This window comes from Scyliorhinus torazame, chromosome 17, assembly GCF_047496885.1.
Source record: "Scyliorhinus torazame isolate Kashiwa2021f chromosome 17, sScyTor2.1, whole genome shotgun sequence".
NCBI lineage: Eukaryota > Metazoa > Chordata > Chondrichthyes > Carcharhiniformes > Scyliorhinidae > Scyliorhinus > Scyliorhinus torazame.
In genome coordinates this window covers 3,908,826-3,930,368 of record NC_092723.1, presented here as the reverse complement: position 1 = coordinate 3,930,368, position 21,543 = coordinate 3,908,826, and the positions used below count along the sequence as shown (strand labels likewise).

The window sequence follows — 21,543 nt, the reverse complement described above, 5'->3', positions numbered from 1 at the left end:
TGTCCAGTCACTGTTCCTATGTTCAATGACGCGTCACTGTTCCCATGTTCAATGTCCCGTCACTGTTCCCATGTTCAATGTTCCGTCACTGTTCCCATGTTCAATGTCCAGTCACTGTTCCTATGTTCAATGACTCGTCACTGTTCCCATGTTCAATGTCCCATCACTGTTCCCATGTTCAATGTTCCGTCACTGTTCCCATGTTCAATGTCCAGTCACTGTTCCTATGTTCAATGACTCGTCAGTGTTCCCGTGTTCAATGTCCTGTCACTGTTCCTATGTTCCGTCTGTCCTTGCCGAATACATTGATCAAAAATTTGAATTTACAAATAGGATCGAAAGATGCTTCAATTTATCCAAGAGATTAAGCATCCTGTTGAGTCTATTTTCTCCCACCTTTGCCAAAACGGTGAAATATCTTCTGCCTTCTGGCCCAGGATATTCCCAGTCAATATCCAAACCATCAAATCCATAGCCACGCAGGAAGCTAATCACAGACGTTATGAATATTTGGCGAGTTTTTGATGTGGAAGCCATAGCGGTGAATCTAAAGGAGAGGAGAATGTTGAACAAAATCAGAAATATTTTAAATTCTGCAATTACCAACTGAAACTGAAAGGCTTTGAATCTTTTGTAATTTCATAATGTACAAGGAAACCAATTATAATTTACTAAAATACCATTAGGATATGGTGTTTCTTGTTGCTGCTCTTGATAATCAGTTGAATCAATCTTCAAGTGACACAATTTAAGCCTTTGTAAAAATTATGCAATCTTTCCTTTTCGATAATTTCCGGTAAATTTTATTTTAATTATATTTTACACACAGCTGAACCTAGTAACAGTATGCTCATTAATAGACAATCTACATACTTATCAAAAACTACAGACTAATCATTCCCAAATCTATCTCTTTGACCCCAGATTCTTTAACATTATGAACGATATGAAAAGAAGCACATTTCACCCAACACTACAATAAAATATTTTCATCTTACTTCTGACTTCCAAACTTCCAGCCTCCAATGGACAGGAGTGTTTTAAGGTTTCCATTTCTGTTGGAAGAACGGGGAAATTGTTCTTTCAGAATGAGGAATATAAGTAAATGCATTTACTAACACAACACCAAGTGCTGAAAATCATCGTTGTTCTAATATTTTACCGCTTTCCCCTTTTGGTTCTAAATTTTAATTGAACAGAAATACCTCAGTATGGGCCAGACATTTCACAACAGGATCTACCACACAAAAACTATAAGGTTTGTAATGATATGCATAAGCAAGTATATGTGTAAATATGTATAGCCTCCGACCAGTAGGTGTCAGGCAAGTAATGGCACGTGACACTGTAACCTTGGGGGGGTCTGGAGGAGAAATTGTTGTGGTCAGTCGTGTTTGATCGCATTAGTTTCGTACCCACAGTTTATTCTACTATCATAAAATTGACTAGTCTTGAACTAGATCTTCTTCAGTATGCCGACTCAGTAATTGTCTCTGTGCAAGAACATAATATAGTACCTGGAATGGTGATCAAAAACTAAAGATCAGAAGTGTGAAGATTTGAAGGACACAGTCTTCAGACTTGGTGAAACGGTGCTACAAGGAATAGTCAAGAAAAGTCTCAGTGAGATGTCTCCTCACATTCAACGCCTAATGTTGAAACTTCAGAGACATGGGGCTGGATTCTCCGTTCTGGATACTAAGACCCCACATCGGCATGAAAAGGGTAGCGTTTTACGCCAGGAAAACTGGTGGAAAACGGCAACCGATTCCCTGTTCCGGGGGGGCTAGCAATCAGGCAGCGTGGACCTCCAGCTCCAGCATGTAGATACGGCATGGAGAGTTGCCGGGTCCGTGGCTGCGCAGGCACACAGCGGCGGCCTGCAGCGGTCGCGCCGAGGTTCATGGCGAATGCCGCTGGCGGATCCGGCCCGCAAAAATAGTCCCCCCCTTTGGCCGTCTCGCGCGCCTCGGACTGCCCCACCACAGTGCCTCCAGCCCCGAATATGTCCCCCCCCCCGTCCGCGGATCAGCCCTCCCCCGACTGTGGCGACACTGGACTGAGTCCGCAGCCGCCACGCTGAGTAACCGATGGGTGAGACCACACGTGGCCCACGCCGTCGGGAATTCGGCCGGTCGGGGACAGAGCATGGCAGGTCGGGCCTCAGCCAACATTAGGAGGGCGTGGATACGGCACGCAGCGGACTCACCGGGTAGGCCACTTTTCAGGGGGCATCATCAGGGATTCTCCGCCCCGTCACCAAACGCATTTGCGACATTGGGGATCGGAGAATCCAGCCCATGACTTTGAATTAATCTGTACACCTGGCAAGCACATTGTGGTAGCGGATGCGTTGTCAGGGGCTACAACAGCACAAGTTGACAGCTCCACTGGAGTGGATGTGCAGGTTCATGTAGATATGATCACGGAAACACTACCAGTGCTGGATGTAAAGTCAAAACTGATTGTTGGAGAAACAGAGAAGGATGAAATATTATAAATGGTGTTACACAATCTCAACAATGGATGGCCGAAAGATTCATGTTCTAAGTATCACCACATTGAGACCTTGGTGCAAGACATCATTCCAGTACTGGTAAACAACATGCATTCCATGGAGCAGAATGTATTCCATGGAGAGGAACATTCATTGCATGGTGAAGAACATGTATTCCATGGAATGCATGTTCTGCCCCATGGAATGCATGTTCTGCCCCATGGAATACATGTTCTCCATGGAATGCATGTTCCTCTCCATGGAATACATGTTCTCTATGGAATACATGTTCTTCTCCATGGAGAAGAACATGCATTCCATGGAGAAGAACATGCATTCCATGGGGCAGAACATGGATTCCATGGAGCAGAATGTATTCCATGAAGAAGAACATGTATTCCATGGAGAACATGTATTCCATGGAGAAGAACATGCATTCCATGGGGCAGAACATGCATTCCATGGAGCAGAACATGCATTCCATGGAGCAGAATGTATTCCATGAAGAAGAACATGTATTCCATGGAGAACATGTATTCCATGGAGAAGAACATGCATTCTATGCGGCAGAACATGCATTCCATGGAGCAGATCATGCATTCCATGGAGCAGAACATGCATTCCATGGAGAACATGCATTCCATGGAGAGGAACATGCATTCCATGGAGCAGAACATGTATTCCATGGGGCAGAACATGCATTCCATGGAGCAGAACATGCATTCCATGGAGAACATGCATTCCATGGAGAGGAACATGGATTCCAGGGAGCAGAACATGTATTCCATGGGGCAGAACAAGCATTTCATGGAGCAGAACATGCATTCCAAAGAGAACTTGCATTCCATGGAGCAGAACATGCATGCCATGGAGCATAACGTAGTCCATGGAGCAGAACATGCATTCCATGGAGAAGAACATACATTCCATGGAGCAGAAAATGCATTTCATGGATCAGAACATGCATTCCATGCAGCAGAACATGTATTCCATGGAGAAGAACAAGCCATCCATGGAGACGAACATGCATTCTATGGAGCAGAACATGTATTCCATGGAGCAGAATATGCATTCCATGGGGCAGAAAATGCATTTCATGGAGCAGAATGTATTCCATGGAGACAAACATGTATTCCATGGAGAACATGTATTCCATGGGGCAGAACATGCATTCCATGGGGCAGAACATGCATTTCATGGGACAGAACATGCATTTCATGGAGCAGAACATGCATTCCATGGAGAAGAACATACATTCCATGGAGCAGAAAATGCATTTCATGGATCAGAACATGCCTTCCATGGAGTGGAACATGTATTCCATGGAGCAGAACATATTCCATGGAGCAGAACATGCATTCCATGGAGAGGAACATGTATTCCATGGAGAAGAACATGCATTCCCTGGAGAAGAACATGTATTCTATGGAGCAGAACATGCATTCCATGGAGAAGAACATGCATTCCATGGAGAAGAACATGCCTTCCATGGAGAAGAACATGTGTTCCATGGAGCAGAACATGCATTCCATGGAGTAGAACATGCATTCCATGGAGCAGAACATGCATTCCATGGGGCTGAACATGCATTCCATGGAGCAGAACATGCATTCCATGGAGCAGAACGTAGTCCTTGGAGCAGAACATGCATTCCATGGAGCAAAACATGTATTTTGTGGCGAAGAACATGCATTCCCTGGGGAAAAACATGTATTCCATGGCGAAGAGCATGCATTCCATGGAGAAGAACATGCCTTCCATGAAGAAGAACATGTGTTCCATGGAGAAGAACATGCAGTCCATGGAGAAGAACATGTATTCCATGGAGAAGAACACGCATTTCCTGGAGAAGAACATGTATTCCATGGAGCAGACATGCATTCCATGGAGCAGAAAATGCATTCCCTGGATCAGAACATGTATTCCATGGAGAAGAACATGCCTTCCATGGAGAAGAACATGTATTCCATGGAGATGAACATGCATTCCATGGAGATGAACATGCATTGCATGGTGAAGAATATGCATTCGATGGTGCAGAACATGTATTCCATGGAGAAGAACATGCATTCCATGGAGCAGAATATGCATCCCATGGGGCAGAACATGTATTCCATGGAGAAGAACATGTATTCCATGGAGAAGAACATGTATTCCATGGAGCAGAACATGCATTCCATGGGGCAGCACATGCATTCCATGGAGTAGAACACGCATTCCATGGAGCAGAATATGCATTCCATGGGGCAGAACATGAATTCCATGGAGCAGAACATGCATTCCATTGAGCAGAACATGCATTCCATGGAGCAGAAGGTATTGCATGGGGCACAACATGCATTCCATGGAGCAGAACATGCATTCCATGGAGCAGAACATGCATTCCATGGGGCAGAACATGCATTCCATGGAGAGGAACATGTATTCCATGGAGAAGAACATGCATTCCATGAAGCAGAACATGCATTCCATTGAGCAGAACATGCATTCCATGGAGCAGAAGGTATTGCATGGGGCACAACATGCATTCCATGGAGCAGAACATGCATTCCATGGAGCAGAACATGCATTCCATGGGGCAGAACATGCATTCCATGGAGAGGAACATGTATTCCATGGAGAAGAACATGCATTCCATGGGGCCGAACATGCATTCCATGGAGCAGAACATGCATTCCATGGAGCAGAACATGCATTCCATGGAGCAGAACATGCATTCCATGGAGAGGAACATGTATTCCATGGAGAAGAACATGCATTCCATGGAGAAGAACATGTATTCCATGGAGAAGAGCATGTATTCCATGGAGAGGAACATGCATTCCATGGAGCAGAACATAGTCCATGGAGAAGAACAAGCATTCCATTGAGTCGAACCTGTAGTCCATGGAGCAGAACATGCATTCCATGGAGCAGAACATGCATTCCATGGAGCCAAACATGCATTCCATGGAGCAGAACGTGTTTGATGGAGAACAATATACATTCCATGGAGCAGAACATGTATTCCATGGAGCAGAACATGCATTCCATGGGGCAGAACATGCATTCCATGGAGAGGAACATGTATTCCATGGAGAAGAACATGCATTCCATGGGGGCGAACATGCATTCCATGGAGCAGAACATGCATTCCATGGGGCAGAACATGCATTCCATGGAGCAGAACATGCATTCCATGGAGAGGAACATGTATTCCATGGAGAAGTACATGCATTCCATGGAGAAGAACATGTATTCCATGGAGAAGAGCATGTATTTCATGGAGAGGAACATGCATTCCATGGAGCAGAACATAGTCCATGAAGAAGAACAAGCATTCCATTGAGTCGAGCCTGTAGTCCATGGAGCAGAACATGCATTCCATGGAGCAGAACATGCATTCCATGGAGCAGAACGTGTTCGATGGAGAACAATATACATTCCATGGAGAAGAACATGCATTCCATGGGCAGAACACGCATTCAATGGAGCAGAACATGCATTCCATGGAGCAGAACGTATTCTATCGAGAAGAACGTGCATTTCGTGGAGAAGAACATGTATTCCATGGAGAAAAACATGCATTCCATGGAGCAGAACATGCATCCCGTGGGGCAGGCACTTGTGGGCATCCACGAGTGCCAATGTGGTGGATGATGGGGCTTCTTGCACTCACTCCAGCTGCCCCATCTACCCCATATAGGAAGCCGGGGACCCTGGGGCATCTATAAGGAAGAGTTGAAGTTGGTGCACAAACTTTGGGCTCCACCTAGGTGACTCGGGGCGTGTTCAGCCCATCTGAATCCCCTTTTCCTGTGACCACTTCAGCTCCAGCCCCCCAGGCCGAGGAGGATGGCACGGCAACCGAAATCAGGCCCAGGCCCTTCAGGTCTCAGTCCTCCAGAAGGCCTCCCAAGGTCATCACGCCAACAGGGAGTGGCAGACAGCTGGCAGCCTCCACCTTGACTGTGGGTCCTCGGATACACCAAGACATAACAGCAGCATCTGAAAGGTTAGGAAGGTCTAGTTGCAGCGTGTGGACACCAGTGTTAGGTACTTTTAAATAGTGACCACCTCTGTAAATAAGCTTTCTTTTGTTGCTCTGATGAGGTGCCTTCCCATAATGCCGCGCAGTCAACTGTATTCCTGTTCATCAGAAAGACTGGGTACATTAATGGAGCTTCCTCCATTTGCTCTCTGCAGTGTTGCCACCACGTTGGTGGTGCCCTGTCACAGTAAACACTTCAGCCCTGCCTGCTTCTAGTAGATACTGAGGAAATCTCCCACAATGTACAGATTACTGTCACTGTACCCTGTCATTGTCACTGTGCAGACTCTGCACATGTTGTCCAGTTGCTTGATTCAATAAAATGTTAGCCTCCAGCGACACTGAACCGCAAGGGAACAGATCACTAAGGAGGAGCCCAGATCAGTCACGTTTCCATGGTGTGACCCTGGTCATTGAGAGTAAGCGAGCTGCATTCAACCAGACAGGAGTCAGGTATTTACAGGAGCACTTTGAGGATCAATGCATCATCCCGACTGCAGGGCATCATCATCTTCCTGCAACGTTAGGACTTTGGGCAACTGCTCCCTCCCCAAGGCACGAGGGTGTGCACTGCCGGCCAGCAGATGGGAGAGTAATACTGACAGGGGGACGTCAGGATGATGGAATGTGACCAGTGTTCCTCATCATCACTACCCATGACTCAGAGGGCAATGAGTGCGTCCCGAGCTCGTCTGTCCTGTTGGCCATCAGCACTGCCTAATGACCTCCTCGTCCTCCAGGACACCTTCATCCTCCACATTGATGTCCTCCCATCAGAGGAAACATGCAGCTCCTCCATCACCTGCTCAGACAGTTGCTCCCTCCCACTGAAGTGAAGGGTGTAGCAGGTGGCCACGATGTGAGGCATCCTCTGTGGACGATGCTGCCGGGCTCCACCAGGCCTGCCCAGGCATCCCGATGGTCTGCTCAGCCAAAGAGCGAGTAGAAGCATGAACCTCATGGTATCTGATGTCAACTGCACTCTGTAGCCTCTGTGTAGGCGCCATCAGCCACTTCTTCAATGGGTATCCCATGTCCCTGAGAAACCCACCCTGTAGCAGCTATGGACATTCACAAATGGTGAGGATCTGAGAGTGGCTCAGGGTTTAGGAGTCATGCACACGACCCGGGGACCTAGCACTCACCTGGAGGAGGTGCTTTGTGTGGTCGGAGACGAGTTGAACGTTTAAGGATAGAAGACCTTGCCTGATCCAGGTGTAGTTGTGAACCATTGTGGCGAGCATGCCTGGCACCTCCTTGACGCACTTATGATGAGCAGAGGATTGTGAGATTCAGCAAAGATCACTCACGGAGCCCTGGATCACAGGAAAGCTGAGGGCAGCGGTGACTTTCAAAGCCACAGGCAGTGGATGGCCTCCAAGTCCCTGTGTCGGCAACTCCTGCAGCCAGCTACACAGTGAGACACCATGTCCCTGGACAGGTAAAGTCTTCCCCGACACTGGTTGCTGCTCTTTCACAGGAAGGTCAGCCGCCATCGGTTCCTGGAAAGTACTTCTGAGCGTCCAGTCTCTGATCCCTCATATTGCAGTGGAGCAGGCCTGTCACCCCTTTCTCCTTAGGCTCCTGCCTCTGGACAACCAGGCGCCTTTTCTCCTCCCAATGTATCAGAAGAATGATCAATTCCACAGGCTCCATCTCTTTCTTGCATGAATCAGAAAATAAAGAAGAGAGTTAGCCATTGGCATCTGCTTCCAGTGGTTCACCCTTCACCCAAACAGCTTTGGTGACTCGCTGGCAAGCGAGGAATGTGCTGTCACCACATTGACGATCTGTCTCTCAGCAGCTCACAAAGTGGTCTAGAACCCACACCAGCTTTTGTCCCACTCAGTTTGACCGAGTAGCCGCCGCTTGGGCTACCCTACTGACCCCTGAGCTCTCATGTAAAGAGCACCATTTGTCCCAAGCTTTACTCAAAGGCCTTACGCACAACCTGGTCAACCAGGGGCACCTGTCAAGATGCACCAGCATGCACAATTCATGGATCACAGTGCTGTGCTTAGCCTGTGCTCCCCAGCTCACTGTCAAGACGGGTGTATGAGCTTGCCCGGAAGGCTAGTGGTGCAGAGAATCCATAGCAGTCACTGAATCAGGAAGTCAGTGAGCCAAAGGTTAGCTGTTGAGTGGAAAATAATGGCACTCGCACACATCAGTGGTGAGTTATTGGGCAGAATTGGCTTCGCTGTCGGAGTGAAGAAATGTTAACAGAATGTAGATGAATGATCTCAGCTGCATAAGACCATAAGACATAGGAGGAGAATTAGTCCACTTGGCCCATCGAGTCTGCTCCGCCATTCAATTGTTACGGGCGAGGTGTTTTCAGAACCCCAAAATGTATCATGGAGTTCAACCAACCTCTCCCTTTAATGGATTGTTGCTTTCGAAACACGCGGCTTGTTCCCTAGGTGTGATATTACAATTATGGACACGTGGGTTTTTAAACACAAAACAATGTTTATTCCATGAACTCAACTTAACCTCTTAAATGAACATTGGATCTCTTAACACCCCTTACTTCAAAGATAATCCTGAAAATATTACAACACTAAATAATCCTTCAGTTATCCCTTTCAGCATCCATGAGACTTCACACCTTTAAACAGAATCACATCAGGTTAAAGGCTTTACTATTATGAGTTTAAATCACCCAAATGATCCAGAGATAGTCTTTCATGGCAGAGATCACAGCAGATCCAGCTCACTGCAAAACACAGACACACACCCAACCTCTTTTCCTCAAAACTGAAACTTCAAAATGGCTGAACTGAGCTCAGCTCCACCCACTCTCTGACATCACTGTTTTCTTAAAGGTACTTTACTTAAAGATCCATTTCTTAAAGGTACTCTCACATGGCACAATCATGGTTGATATTTTCTCATCCCCATGCAAAGGAATGTTCATTGCTCTCATGCCTCCCCATTACACTTGACCTTGTCAGTAATGAACTTGGGGGAAATGCTACCCCCACCTCCACAACTGAGTGGACCCTTCCACTCATGATGACTGGCCACCCATTAAAAACAGTAGGCCAGGCTTCCCTTCCTCATGTCAGGCCCAGCAAGAGCGGACTGCATCCTCAGGAAGGGTCTGTTTAAAGTTGGCTTCTGAAGCTGAGTCCTCCCCCTTTCTGGGCCCAAATCCTCCCCTCTTGTAATCGCACCCTGATGATCTGACGCCACCATGGGCAGGATTTTGAGCACGGGGATTGATTGCTGCAGTGAGACCTGAGAATGAGAGGTAAAGGTATTTAAATGAGATCCCCGATTTAGCACAGCTAATACTCCGTTATGTCAATGGTCAATGGTGGGGGGGGGTCATCATGACGGGATTTCCCGCTGACGTAAACCACGACTTGGGCCTCTTGTGAGATCTTCTGCTCTGTCCCCGCTCCCAAGGCGAATGGGAGCAGAAATTCCCCAGCAAAGTGTATTATTTTGTTTATACGGGACAACACGTTGACATCATGATTGTGTCAGACATTGTCAGACCCACTGGGCATCGACTCATCTCTGCCAATGGGACACAAATCAACAAAACCCAATTTCACCCAGAAATCACCTCCCTGACTGAGTCAGACATCTATTTACGTATAATGTGGCATAACGATTCAACGTCGAACAGAATATAAAAAGGACCTCAAATTCTACTTTGCAATATTTATAGAATAATCCTACTTGTTTTTAAGGCTATTGAATGAGTGGTAGAGAGTCACGTCGTTCACTTCCGTGGTGGTGATTTGATTGTCCTTCATCCCAGCAAAAGAGTAGATCAAATGTGTGCACAAGCAGGGATCCACATTCTCGGGCATGTACTTCCCCTCTCCTGGTCTGTACTGAGCCCAGTTTGTAAAGTAACAAACCAGTCTGGAGGCAGAGCCTGAGAGTGAGGAGAAAGGAAAATCAGGACTGAGCTTCTACTCATTACATATCATTAAAAATAGCTTAAAAAACACCAAGACTCACCCAGTTCCAGGCACGCCAACAAGACCACCGCTGGAATAAAGAATATAGGATACGTGTTAAAATTCACAGCAAAATGTGCTGAAAGGTTTAAGAAGATGGGCTGCATGTTGGCACAGTGGTTAGCACTGCTGCCTCACAGCACCAGGGACCGGGATTCAATTATGACCTTGGGTGACTGGCTGTGCGGAGTCTACACGTCCTCCCCGTGTCTGCGTGGGTTTCCTCCAGGCGCTCCGGTTTCCTCCCACAGTCCAAATATGTGCAGGTTAGGTGAATTGACCATGATAAACTGTTGCTTAGTGTCCAACAGTTAGGTGGAGTTATGGGGATGGCATGGGGGATTGGGCCAAGGTTAGGATGCTCTTTCAGAGGGTAGGTGTAGACTCGATGGGCTGAATGCACTGTAGGGATTCTATGATTCTACGCTTCACTGCAAAAGCTGCAAAATGTTCATTTCAAGTTGTTGTGAAATTTATGTTTAAGAAAGCAGCTATATTAAACTCTACAGGTGGATCAATTTTCAAATGCACCTGAGAATATTAAAATGCTACTAAGGTTTCCATTAACGTGAAATGTAAATATTGTAATTGATGAGAATAGTAACACTCCAAACTGGAATAAGTAAAGTCTGAGAGTAAAAGAAAAGAGACACCATTATCCATGTGCAAATAGTTGATGCGATTTGATTATTCGAGGAAATATTTCAGTTAAATAACGAGAAATTGAAATGCCAAACAATCCTCTGACTCTATCCTTGTGAAGGAAAGCCCCTGGACAGATGGGTTGTATGGCATTCCTTTGTTAATTTTACCATTTATCAAAAAATGGCAGAGAAAGTAATTGCTTGCCGTTCTACTCACTCTGTATAATCTAACTTTAATCTAACTCTAACTCTATTTATTATTGTTAACTTCACAACAATAGGGCAGCACAGTGGTTAGCACTGTGTCTTCACAGCGCCAGGGTCCCAGGTTCAATCCCCCTCTGGGTCACTGTCTGTGCAGAGTCTGCATGTTCTCCCCGTGTCTATGTGGGCTTCCTCCAGGAGCACCGGTTTCTTCCCACTAGTCCCGAAAGACGTGCTGTTCGGTAATTTGGAAATTCTCCGTGTACCCGAACAGGCGCCGGAATGTGGTGACTAGGGGCTTTTCACAGGAACTTCATTGCTAATGTAAACCTACTTCATAGATTTCATAGAATTTACAGTGTAGAAGGAGCCATTCGGCCCATCGAGTCTGCACCGGCTCTTGGAAAGAGCACCCTACCCAAGGTCCACACCTCCACCCTAGCCCCATAACCCAGCAACCCCACCCAACACTAGGGGCAATTTCGGACACTAAGGGCAATTTAGCATGGCCAATCCACCTAACCACCTAACTTGTGACAATAAAGGTTTTTATTATAGTTAAAAACAGAAATATGTGATTTTAAAGGATTGGAATAAGAAGTAACATTGAACCACGATCACAGGGCAGCACGGTGGAGCAGTGGTTAGCACTGCTGCCTCACCACTGAGGAGCGCGTTCGATCCCGGCCATGGGTCACTGTCCGTGTGGAGTTTGCCCATTCTCTTCGTGTTTGCATGGATTTCATCCCGACAACCCAAAGATGAGCAGGGTAGGTGGATTGGCTACGCTAAATTGCCCCTTAATTGGAAAAAAAAAATTGGGTACTTCAATTTTTTTAAAAGAACCAAGTTCGCTCATCTGCACATTTGTACTTTGATGTTATTTTGAATCACAACGCAAAAATGCAGGTACCTGTCACAGAACATTCAGAGGTGGATAATTCAGTCGGTAACTTAAGTGCTGTTGAGTTTGATCAAGAAATGCCCTAGGCCCAATAATAAGGCATCTTCAGCTAATAGCCCAAATAATCCATTCCTTTAGAATTAGGGTTGAAGTTGAGGAGGGAATATCCTCTTTGTTCTATTCCTCATTTGAATACTGATTAAGGCTTAATTTACAAAATGCATCTTACATTATTGTTAAGGTCATGTGAAAACTGGCAGAATGGTTTTATTCTTTATAGTTACTGTGATTTGCTGCCACATTTACAGCCAGTCTTTTCCAGTGTTTTCCATCAGGGCCCCTTTCCTGCACCAATCCGGTTACCCAGACAAAACCTCAAATGTTCCCTTGAATTTCCAGCAGTCAGCTCCGAGCCGGCCTGATTAGTTACAATGGAAGCAGACAGGCTGTCACACATCACTGCTGTCCTCAGCCCCTACCCCTCCAGTCTGAGGAGGGTCCCCTGTGTTTCCATTTCTACTTTCTTACCCGGGACTGTTTATTCTTCTATCACTCACTCTCCTTCTGTCCATTTCAGGTTTTTGGAGATGACTCGGGATGAATTTATTTGGGGGAAAGTGTTTGTGGACGTGTTCACAGTCAGGCATAATCACTGCTTGGCTGGCTTTCTAGACACTTGGCTCTTCAACCTGTGTCTTTCTGGAAAGAGTAAGTTGAGTTTTTGAATTCCTTGAGGAGAAACACCCCTCTGGGAGTTTTATATGTGGGATTTATCTATAGTATGTGTGTCAATTGATTGGATGTAAATTGCTCAAATAAATTCACTCGTGTCACATGCAGGAAGTTTGGAATTTTTCTCGGTATGCCTCCGCTTCGAGCTCACACACACTCAGAACGCCATTATTGCAGATACCATAGTTTGCCAAACTTTTGTTGAACAATAGGAAATTAACCACATGGATTGTCCCTGCTTTTCTGTTTTGCAGTATTCAGGTCCAAATCCCTACTGGCCATTCCAACCACATTGGAAATTTTCAGAATGATACAAAAATGCTTTCACATCCTCCTCATTAACCCTCGGTACAAACTGTGAATATTTTAACAGCTCCTGAGTTAGTCATTTACTTTAATAATGATATCTCCCCACTCAGTTCCATCTGCCTGACCTCCTGGTCTGTTTGTGCCTTTTACTCCCTTTCAAACTTCTCCCCAGGAAGGCTCAGTCTCTCTCTCGATTTCCTGGAAATCTCTCTCCGCCTCTCTTTCCTGCCTCTGCCTTCCCTTCCTGGAATTCTCACTCCTCTTTTTCTGGTCTTTCCTGACTTTTCCTTTCCTCTTTTTCCTTGAAATTCGGGCTTTAGTTCCTGTTGCTCCAGCTGTATCTTTGCTGATGCTGCCCTGTCCGTTTCCAATTCCATACCCACCTGCTGTTCTTCCGCTTCAATTGGAATGTAACTGGTCAGAGGTTTGATGATTTGGGTGTTTCCCGCTTTTGGCCAGAAATTCACTTCTAAATGTCCAGCTCCCCAACTCCTCAAAGGAAAAGGTTTTTAAAATATCCCAAGGCAATCTTTTCCATGAAGGCACTATCCACATATGTAGGCGTGTTAAGAGTTAATAATAATAATAATCTGCATTATCACAAGGAGGCTTACATTAACACTGCAATGAAGTTACTATGAAAAGCCCCTAGTTACCACATTCCGGCGCCTGTTCAGGGAGGCTGGTACGGGAAGGTTATCTGGAAGGTTAAACAGATTTGAAGGATCAATTTGATTTTGTGCTTCCAATTCTTCATTGTCCAAGAATCCAATCATAGACACCGCCCCTAGATTCCTGTTAAGGTCAGGTGGGAAGTTCTAGAACAGCTCTTCCTCTTCCTGGATGACCACAAAAGGTGTTTTTTCCAATGATTTGTTTGTCAGTTCACAGTGCGTCTTTAACTGTTTCAAGGCCGTTACCGTAAAGGACACACAGACTGATTTTTCCCATGCATTCAAAGTTCACACACAAACACAATGAGCACACACACATGCATGAGCACACACGCGCACACACACACTCAGTAAAATTCCTTAAAAGTCCACAATAGTCAATTGTACCCAGATCCTGTAGAGTGAGGGTCTGGATGGTTTCAGACCGAACTCAATGCTCTTTCCTGATTCTGTATCAAAACAACTCAAAGAGGGGGGCAGCACTGTGGCACAGTGGTTAGCACTGCAGCCTCACGACACCGAGATCCCAGGTTCGATCCCAGCCCTGGATCACTGTCCGTGTGGAGTTTGCACATTCTCCCCGCGTTTGCGTGGGTTTCGCCCCCACAACCCAAAATGATGTGCAGTGTATGTCATTCTCTAAGTCTGAATAAAGATTGTAGACTTCCAGTTAACACAAATACTTTATTCAATGGGTTTGTTCTGTTTCCAGAGCTTAACTAGATATAATAGTCAAGAGGTATGACCAGTGAAGCTAAGGTAAACTGCCTGTACTGAGCTGTCTCTGTCTGCTGCTGCTCACTAGCTCTGTGCTTCTGAAAGAGGCGGATCCTACCTTGGGCTGGACCCTTTATACCCGTCTCTGATGCCCTCTAGTGATGCTGTGGCTGTTACACCTGCCTGCAGTCCCTGGTGTATGTGCAGATGTATGTACAGAGGTACAGATCACTACACAGGGTAGGTGGATTGGCCACGCTAAATTGCCCCTTAATTGGAAAAAAAATGAATTGGGTACTCCAAATTTATTTTTAAAAAACAACTCAAAGATGTTTAGGGACAATTTCCATCTTTTCTTCTGCTGTCAGCAGCTGTTTGTTGATGTTTAAGATGCCATCAGCTGTTTGTGGCTCGTCAAAAAACAGGTAGGGACAAGTTTGCAGAAGAGCTGGAGAGAGAGAGACAGACAGAGACAGAGAGAGAGAGAGAGAGAGAGACAGCGAGAGAGGGAGATAGACAGAGAGAGAGAGAGAGACGGAGAGAGAGAGACAGACAGAGACAGAGAGAGAGAGAGAGGGGCAGAGAGAGAGGGAGACAGACAGAGACAGAGAGAGAGAGAGGCAGAGAGAGAGGGAGATAGACAGAGAGAGAGAGAAAAACGGAGAGAGAGAGAGAGACACACACACAGAGACAGACAGACAGAGAGAGAGAGAGAGAGACACACACACAGAGACAGAGACAGAGAGAGAGAGAGAGAGACAGAGAGAAAGGGAGATAGACAGAGAGAGAGAGACAGAGAGAAAGGGAGATAGACAGAGAGAGAGAGAGAGACAGAGAGAGAGAGACGCACACACACACAGACAGACAGACAGAGAGAGAGAGAGACAGAGAATCTTTCCAGTCTGACACTGACTGCCCTAGAACAAAACAGCTTCTTAAAACACAAAGAGGGCAAGCTTGCTCATCACATGATCTCCTCTCACAAACTGGCCAATTATCCAAACATGGTCATTTTGAGCCAGTTTCATACCCACTGTTTAAAGGGTATAGATGATATGGCTGGTGGAGTTCCTTTCTCAGTCAAGGTCCATTGTCCAACATGAATGATTTAATGGCTTTGTCCACACCCACCCAAATCCATGTTTTGAGAATGGTTCAGGAGATGGATCACTCAAATCTTTTCAAATTCAACCATTTTAAACCGGTGTATGAGGTTCTGCCCATCAATGAATACAGTCATTCTCAATATAAAACATAGTTTATACTGTCAAAGGTATTGAAATGGTCAAACAGGCTTACCTGTTGCAAGTAGAAGCTTTGCCATCTTGCAGCTGGTGTGTTGTGAACATCAACTCTCCCTTTTATACACTGAGTTTATCATTAGTGGTGAATAATTCTGTCCATCACTAACTTAATCTCGGGAAAGGGATCAGTCGCAATGAAAAATAACCATTCTTATCTTATCACTGTAATATATTTTCACCTTCTCCTGAATAACAGCATTTCTCCTCTACAATGTCACCTTCATTGTAACCCTGAACATGGTCTTGTACTGGAAACAGGCCAGGAAATTGGTGGGGAGGATCATGGGGCCCACGTTCTTCTCGGGTGGAGTTAGGAAGAGCGGGAAAGCTCAAAGCTTCAGGTCCAGGTAGGTGCGGAGCTTCCTGTTGGCCAGTGTCATGTTGGACTATGTGAGGACAGCACAGGGTGAGTAAAGGTTGGCACGGTGACACAGTGGTTAGCACAGCTACCTCACAGCGCCAGGGACCCAGGTTTGATCCTGACCTTGGGTGACAGTGTGGAGTTTGCACTTTCTCCCCGTGTCTGCTCCGGTTTCCCCCCACAATCCAAAGATGTACAGGTGAGGTGGATTGGCTGGGATAAATTGCCCCTTAGTGTCCAAAGGTGAGGTGGGGTTACAGGGGTGGGGTGGGGGAGTGGGCCTAAAAATTAGGGCCTGACCATTCAGGAGAGATGTTAGGAAGAACTTCTTCACTCAAAGGGTGGTAGAGGTTTGGAACTCTCTCCCACACACAGCAGTTGAAGCTGGAACAGTTGTTAATGTTAAATGTGAGATAGATTTTTGTTAAGCAAAGATATTAAGGGATATGGGCCAAAGGCAGGTATATGGAGTTAAGTCACAGGTCAGCCATGATCTCATTGAAGGGCAGGACAGGCTCGAGGGACCGAATGGCCTCCTCCTGTCCCTATGTTCTTACAACATCACCCACCACAGCAATAATGATGTATGGAAGCCCTGTATTGGGAGCGGGAAGTCCTCTGACGAGCATGGTGGGTTAACGCAGTGTTCTTCAAAGTCGGAGCCGCGATCCGCGGGTGGGTCGCGGGCGGGTGTCGGGAGGGTTGCGGAGCCGTGGTCCGCGGCGCTCCCGATCACGCAAATCCCCGCGCAGCAGCCGGCTTTTCAAAACAGCGGCTGCAAGCGGCCGCGAACACGTTAAAAAAACCTTCGGGCACGCGTGCGCAGTGCGGCCACTATTTTTTTAAACGGTTGCAGCTTTTTGTTTTACAAGTTCTGTAGTGGTTTATATTCATTAATTTTATTCATTTAATTTTAATTTTTTTCATTTATTTTGTTCGGGGGAGTTTTATTCATTTTTTTCATTTATTTTACTCGTTTTATTTATTTTTTTTTTACAAGTTCGGGGGGGTTTCATTTGATAATATTTTACAGGAAAAAAGTTCAGAACTGTGGACAGATGGAGACTCCATACTTTCTGACACCAGAAGGCTTCACCTTCATCCAACAGGTTCCATTGGAGGAGCGTGTACGAGGGCCAAAGGGACCCAAAACCATTTCCTCCATTTTTGTCAGCAGCAAACAAGGTAGGAGAAAATGGGTTGCGCAGGTCGGTCGGCGTGGGTCGCGAAGGTCGGCCGGGTTGGGTCCCGAAGGTTGGCCGGTTAGTAAAAATGTGTCCCCGGAAAAAAAGTTTGAAGAACACTGGTTAGCACACATATTGGCCAACTCGTTAGTTATGTAGCCACATGGTTCATGATGAGTCTCATTGCAGGACAGGCAGGAAACTGGCCGCCTGGCTGTCATGGCTGGATTAAAGCCACGGTCCTTACAGAATGACGTGCATCAGAAGGCTGATTTTGCAATGCCTCCCAACTGACCACGGCCTGGAGGGAGATTGCCAGGGTGATCAGTGCGCAAGGAGTCCATAGGAAGGTTCCACTGCAATACAGAGAACAAGTCAATGATCTAAACCACTCCTCTGTGGTATGTGAACCTGTCACTCAAGACAAACTCACATCACCACTCACTTAGTGACTCTGGGACGTGGACATCACTGTTGTTGCCCATCTCTAACTGCCTTGAGGAGGTGGTTGTGTGCCGCCTTTGTGAATCTCTGCAGTCCGTGTGCTGTGCTGATACGGAGGCAACAGTAGGATTTTGAACCAGCCACAGTGAAGGCGCAGTCATGGGGTGTGGAGCGGAGGGAAATGTGCAGGAGCTGCTTTTCCCATGTGCCTGCTGTCACTGCCCGTTGAGCTGGGAGCAGTCACGGGTTCGGAAGGCAAAATCAACGGAGGCGTGATGTGTTGCTGCAATGCACCTTGTGCATGGTACACACTGCTGCTACTGCATTGGTGGTGGAGAGTTTGAATATTGGAGATGGTGAATGGGGTGCTGATCAAGCGGGCTGCTTTGCCTAGATTCTGTTTAGCTTGTTAAGTCTTTCTGGAGCTGCACTCAAGCAGGCAAGTAGTGAATAACCATCGTGGTCCTGACCTGTGCCTTGTACGTGGTGGTCAGGCTTGAGGGAGTCAGGAGGTCATAGTAGCCACAGATTGCATCCATCTGGCTTTTGCGCAGGAAGATGGCCATCGAGGGGGGGATGGGGGCGAGGAGGAAAGACGGGAGGTGCATTGTCAGAGCTGAGAGTATTCACTGTATTTGCGCAGCAGGTTGCAGAGCTGGCGGGGGAGGAGTGTCTGTACCGAGGGCGAGGGCGGTCTCTCCCAACTATCCAATCAGGAAGCATGCTTATCCTGAGACCTTTGGAAATTCAGGGTGGTTTCTGTGAAATGTTTGAGCCCACCCAGACGGTCACTTATTGCATAGATTCTCCATTCCAGGATCTAACAAGATAATGATAATAATAATCTTTGTTGTCACAAGTAGGCTTACATTAACACTGTACGAAGTCTTACAACACCAGGTTAAAGTCCAACAGGTTTGTTTCGATGTCACTAGCTTTCGGAGCGCTGCTCCTTCCTCAGGTGAATGCAGAGGTCTGTTCCAGAAACACATATATAGACAAATTCAAAGATGCCAAACAATGCTAGGAATGCGAGCATTCGCAGGTGATTAAATCTTTACAGATCTGTAAAGATTTAATCACCTGCTAATGCTCGCATTCCTAGCATTGTTTGGCATCTTTGAATTTGTCTATATATGTGTTTCTGGGACAGACCTCTTCATTCACCTGAGGAAGGAGCAGCGCTCCGAAAGCTAGTGACATCGAAACAAACCTGTTGGACTTTAACCTGGTGTTGTAAGACTTCGTACTGTGCTCACCCCAGTCCAACGCCGGCATCTCCACATCATGGCTACATTAACACTGTAATGACGTTACTGTGAAAATCCCCTAGTCGCCACACTCCGGCGCCTGTTTGGGTACACTGAGGGAGAATTCATAATGTCCAAATTACCTCACGTCTTTCGGGGACTTGTGGGAGGAAACCGGAGCACCCGGAGGAAACCCACGCAGACACGGGGAGAACTTGCAGACTCCGCACTGACGGTGATCCAAGACGGGAATTGAACCTAGAAGCAACAGTGCTAACCACTGTGCTACCCACAGAAAAGGTGGGGGATAGAGGGGATGGGGAGGGTCTGTCCCCTCCAGTGAGGGAAGCCCAAGACCTCAGGCCTCCATGGAGAAAGGTCATTTCACCTGGAGACCTGTCACAGCATTCACCTGCACCCTGCCCCGGCCCAGACACACACACCATGTGGGCCATAGTCTCAGCTTCACACTCTGGTGGTCACTCCTCACAGATCCCGGCAGCTGGAGTCAGGGGAAGCCCAGGTTTCTGGCACTCGGACTACTGGAGACCAGGCATCTGCTAAATCCAAATCAGATCATGAGCCATTGGGAAAATGTCAGAGACACAATGAGGAACACAGGAACAGCAGTCAGAGGTGTCAGAAGCCCTCTGTACAGGAGTCCATCAGGTGTTCTCTGATATTGGGAGTTATGCAGCGAACATGAGTACAAGTGCGTTGAACGGCACGTTTACCGGGGTGTTTCCCGGCGCTAAAACATCCGTCTACTCACCTTTGTTTTGGTCTCGGAGGTTTCTCCCCACCCTGCCTCCGCACTCAGAATGATTTCCTGCTGCCGAGCTTCAGCCTGCCAGCAGAAAGGCTCCTCTCAGATCAGGGCACCATTTTGTCCCGCTGCCCCGATCGTTTCCCCCCCCCCCCCCCTTTCAGCCCCACACCCATTTTTGTGACCACCCTTCTTACCTTGGGGAAATCCCTGGGAGCCTCCACTCAAAGCCTCTCAACCTAGTAAATAACCTAGTAAGGCCAATGGCCTGGGAGCTCCCCCCACCCCCGGTGCCATTCGCACTGGTCCATGTTTCTGAGGACCAGTAGTAAACGGCGCCCTATCGAGGTCTCCCAGGCACAGCCAGTGAATCCCGGGCCCTGGGTGAATCTGGTGCACGGGTATTTAAATGAGCTTAATGAATCATTTAAATATGCAGATCAAACGAGATTCAGATCATGCGTGATTCCGTTGATCTCGCAAAATGGGCGGCACAGCGGCGCAGTGGTTAGCACTGCTGCCTCACGGCGCCGAGGCCCCGGGTTCGATCCCGGGTCACTGCCCGTGTGGAGTTTGCACATTCACCCCGTGTCTGCGTGGGTTTCGCCCCCCCAACACAAAGATGTGCCGGGTCAGTGGATTGGCCACGCTAAATTGCCCCTTAATTGGAAAAAATAGAATTGGATACTCAAAATTTATAAACCCAAAAAAACCAATCTTGCGAGACGTTTTGAGTACCTGGCACCAAGTCAAGGTCGCTGAATCACGCCCTTCATGGCTCAGGAATTCATTGTGACGATATAAGATTGTGTCTTAAGTAACCACAGATCTATTTTGATGTTATTAAATCAATTGATGTGATAAGTTACTTGTTTATGAGCATACTGGCTTTATGATTAATAAATAAATTAGCAGAGGATCACAGAAAGGACATTTGTTTGACAATTTGTCAATGGAAACAGATGTAAATTTGTGCCTAACTGTGTGAATCAGCACCTAGTCCCAGGAAACAATGGTGGGATGTTCCAGCCGTGCGCGCTCCCTTCGGGAATTCCCAGTCCCACCGAATGTCAATGGCCTTCCGGCTGGACTGACTAATCTCCCGCAGTGACTCCCACCGCAACGGGATCAGAAAACCCAGTTTCCAACTTCTGTTTGGGATATTTAATTCCCTCCATCTCATATTTATTTACACTCACTCAGAAACATTCAGGTGTAGGCTGGGTCCATGGCTGGATTCTCTCCTGACAGCATTCTCCATTTTGTCAGCAGCCCGGGGGTTTCCCGACGGCGTGTGGCTGCCCCACAATCGGAAAGCCCATTGACCAGCCGGCGTAACGGAGAATCCTGCCGACGGGTCGAGACAGAAATGGGGCGGGGCGGAGAATCCAGCCCAATGTTCTGAAGGTTGGGCCGATACGCCACCCCCTCTACACCCCACACATACACACAAGAGGAAATAGCAACCAAGTAACGTTGATGCTCCACAACACTCAAGAAACTCAATATGTTCCAGGACAAAGAAACTCTTTTGATCGGTGCG

At 46.9% G+C, this 21,543-nt stretch overlaps 2 protein-coding genes across 2 annotated transcripts in view; one reads left to right on the top strand and one right to left on the bottom strand.

Annotated features, from left to right (window-relative positions):
• Positions 1 to 16,051, bottom strand: part of LOC140393640 (acidic mammalian chitinase-like) — a 31,869-nt gene extending 15,818 nt beyond the window's left edge. Inside the window, exons 1-5 of the mRNA XM_072479915.1 lie at positions 15,991 to 16,051; positions 10,509 to 10,538; positions 10,221 to 10,422; positions 999 to 1,055; positions 397 to 547 (exon numbers count right to left, since the gene is read on the bottom strand). Of these exons, the coding sequence (XP_072336016.1) occupies positions 397 to 547; positions 999 to 1,055; positions 10,221 to 10,422; positions 10,509 to 10,538; positions 15,991 to 16,015 (465 nt within the window). The 5' untranslated portion in view covers positions 16,016 to 16,051. The remainder of the gene's footprint in view (positions 1 to 396; positions 548 to 998; positions 1,056 to 10,220; positions 10,423 to 10,508; positions 10,539 to 15,990) is intronic.
• LOC140393643 (uncharacterized) overlaps positions 1 to 21,543 on the top strand; it is a 411,041-nt gene that overhangs the window by 161,944 nt on the left and 227,554 nt on the right. The window lies entirely within an intron of this gene.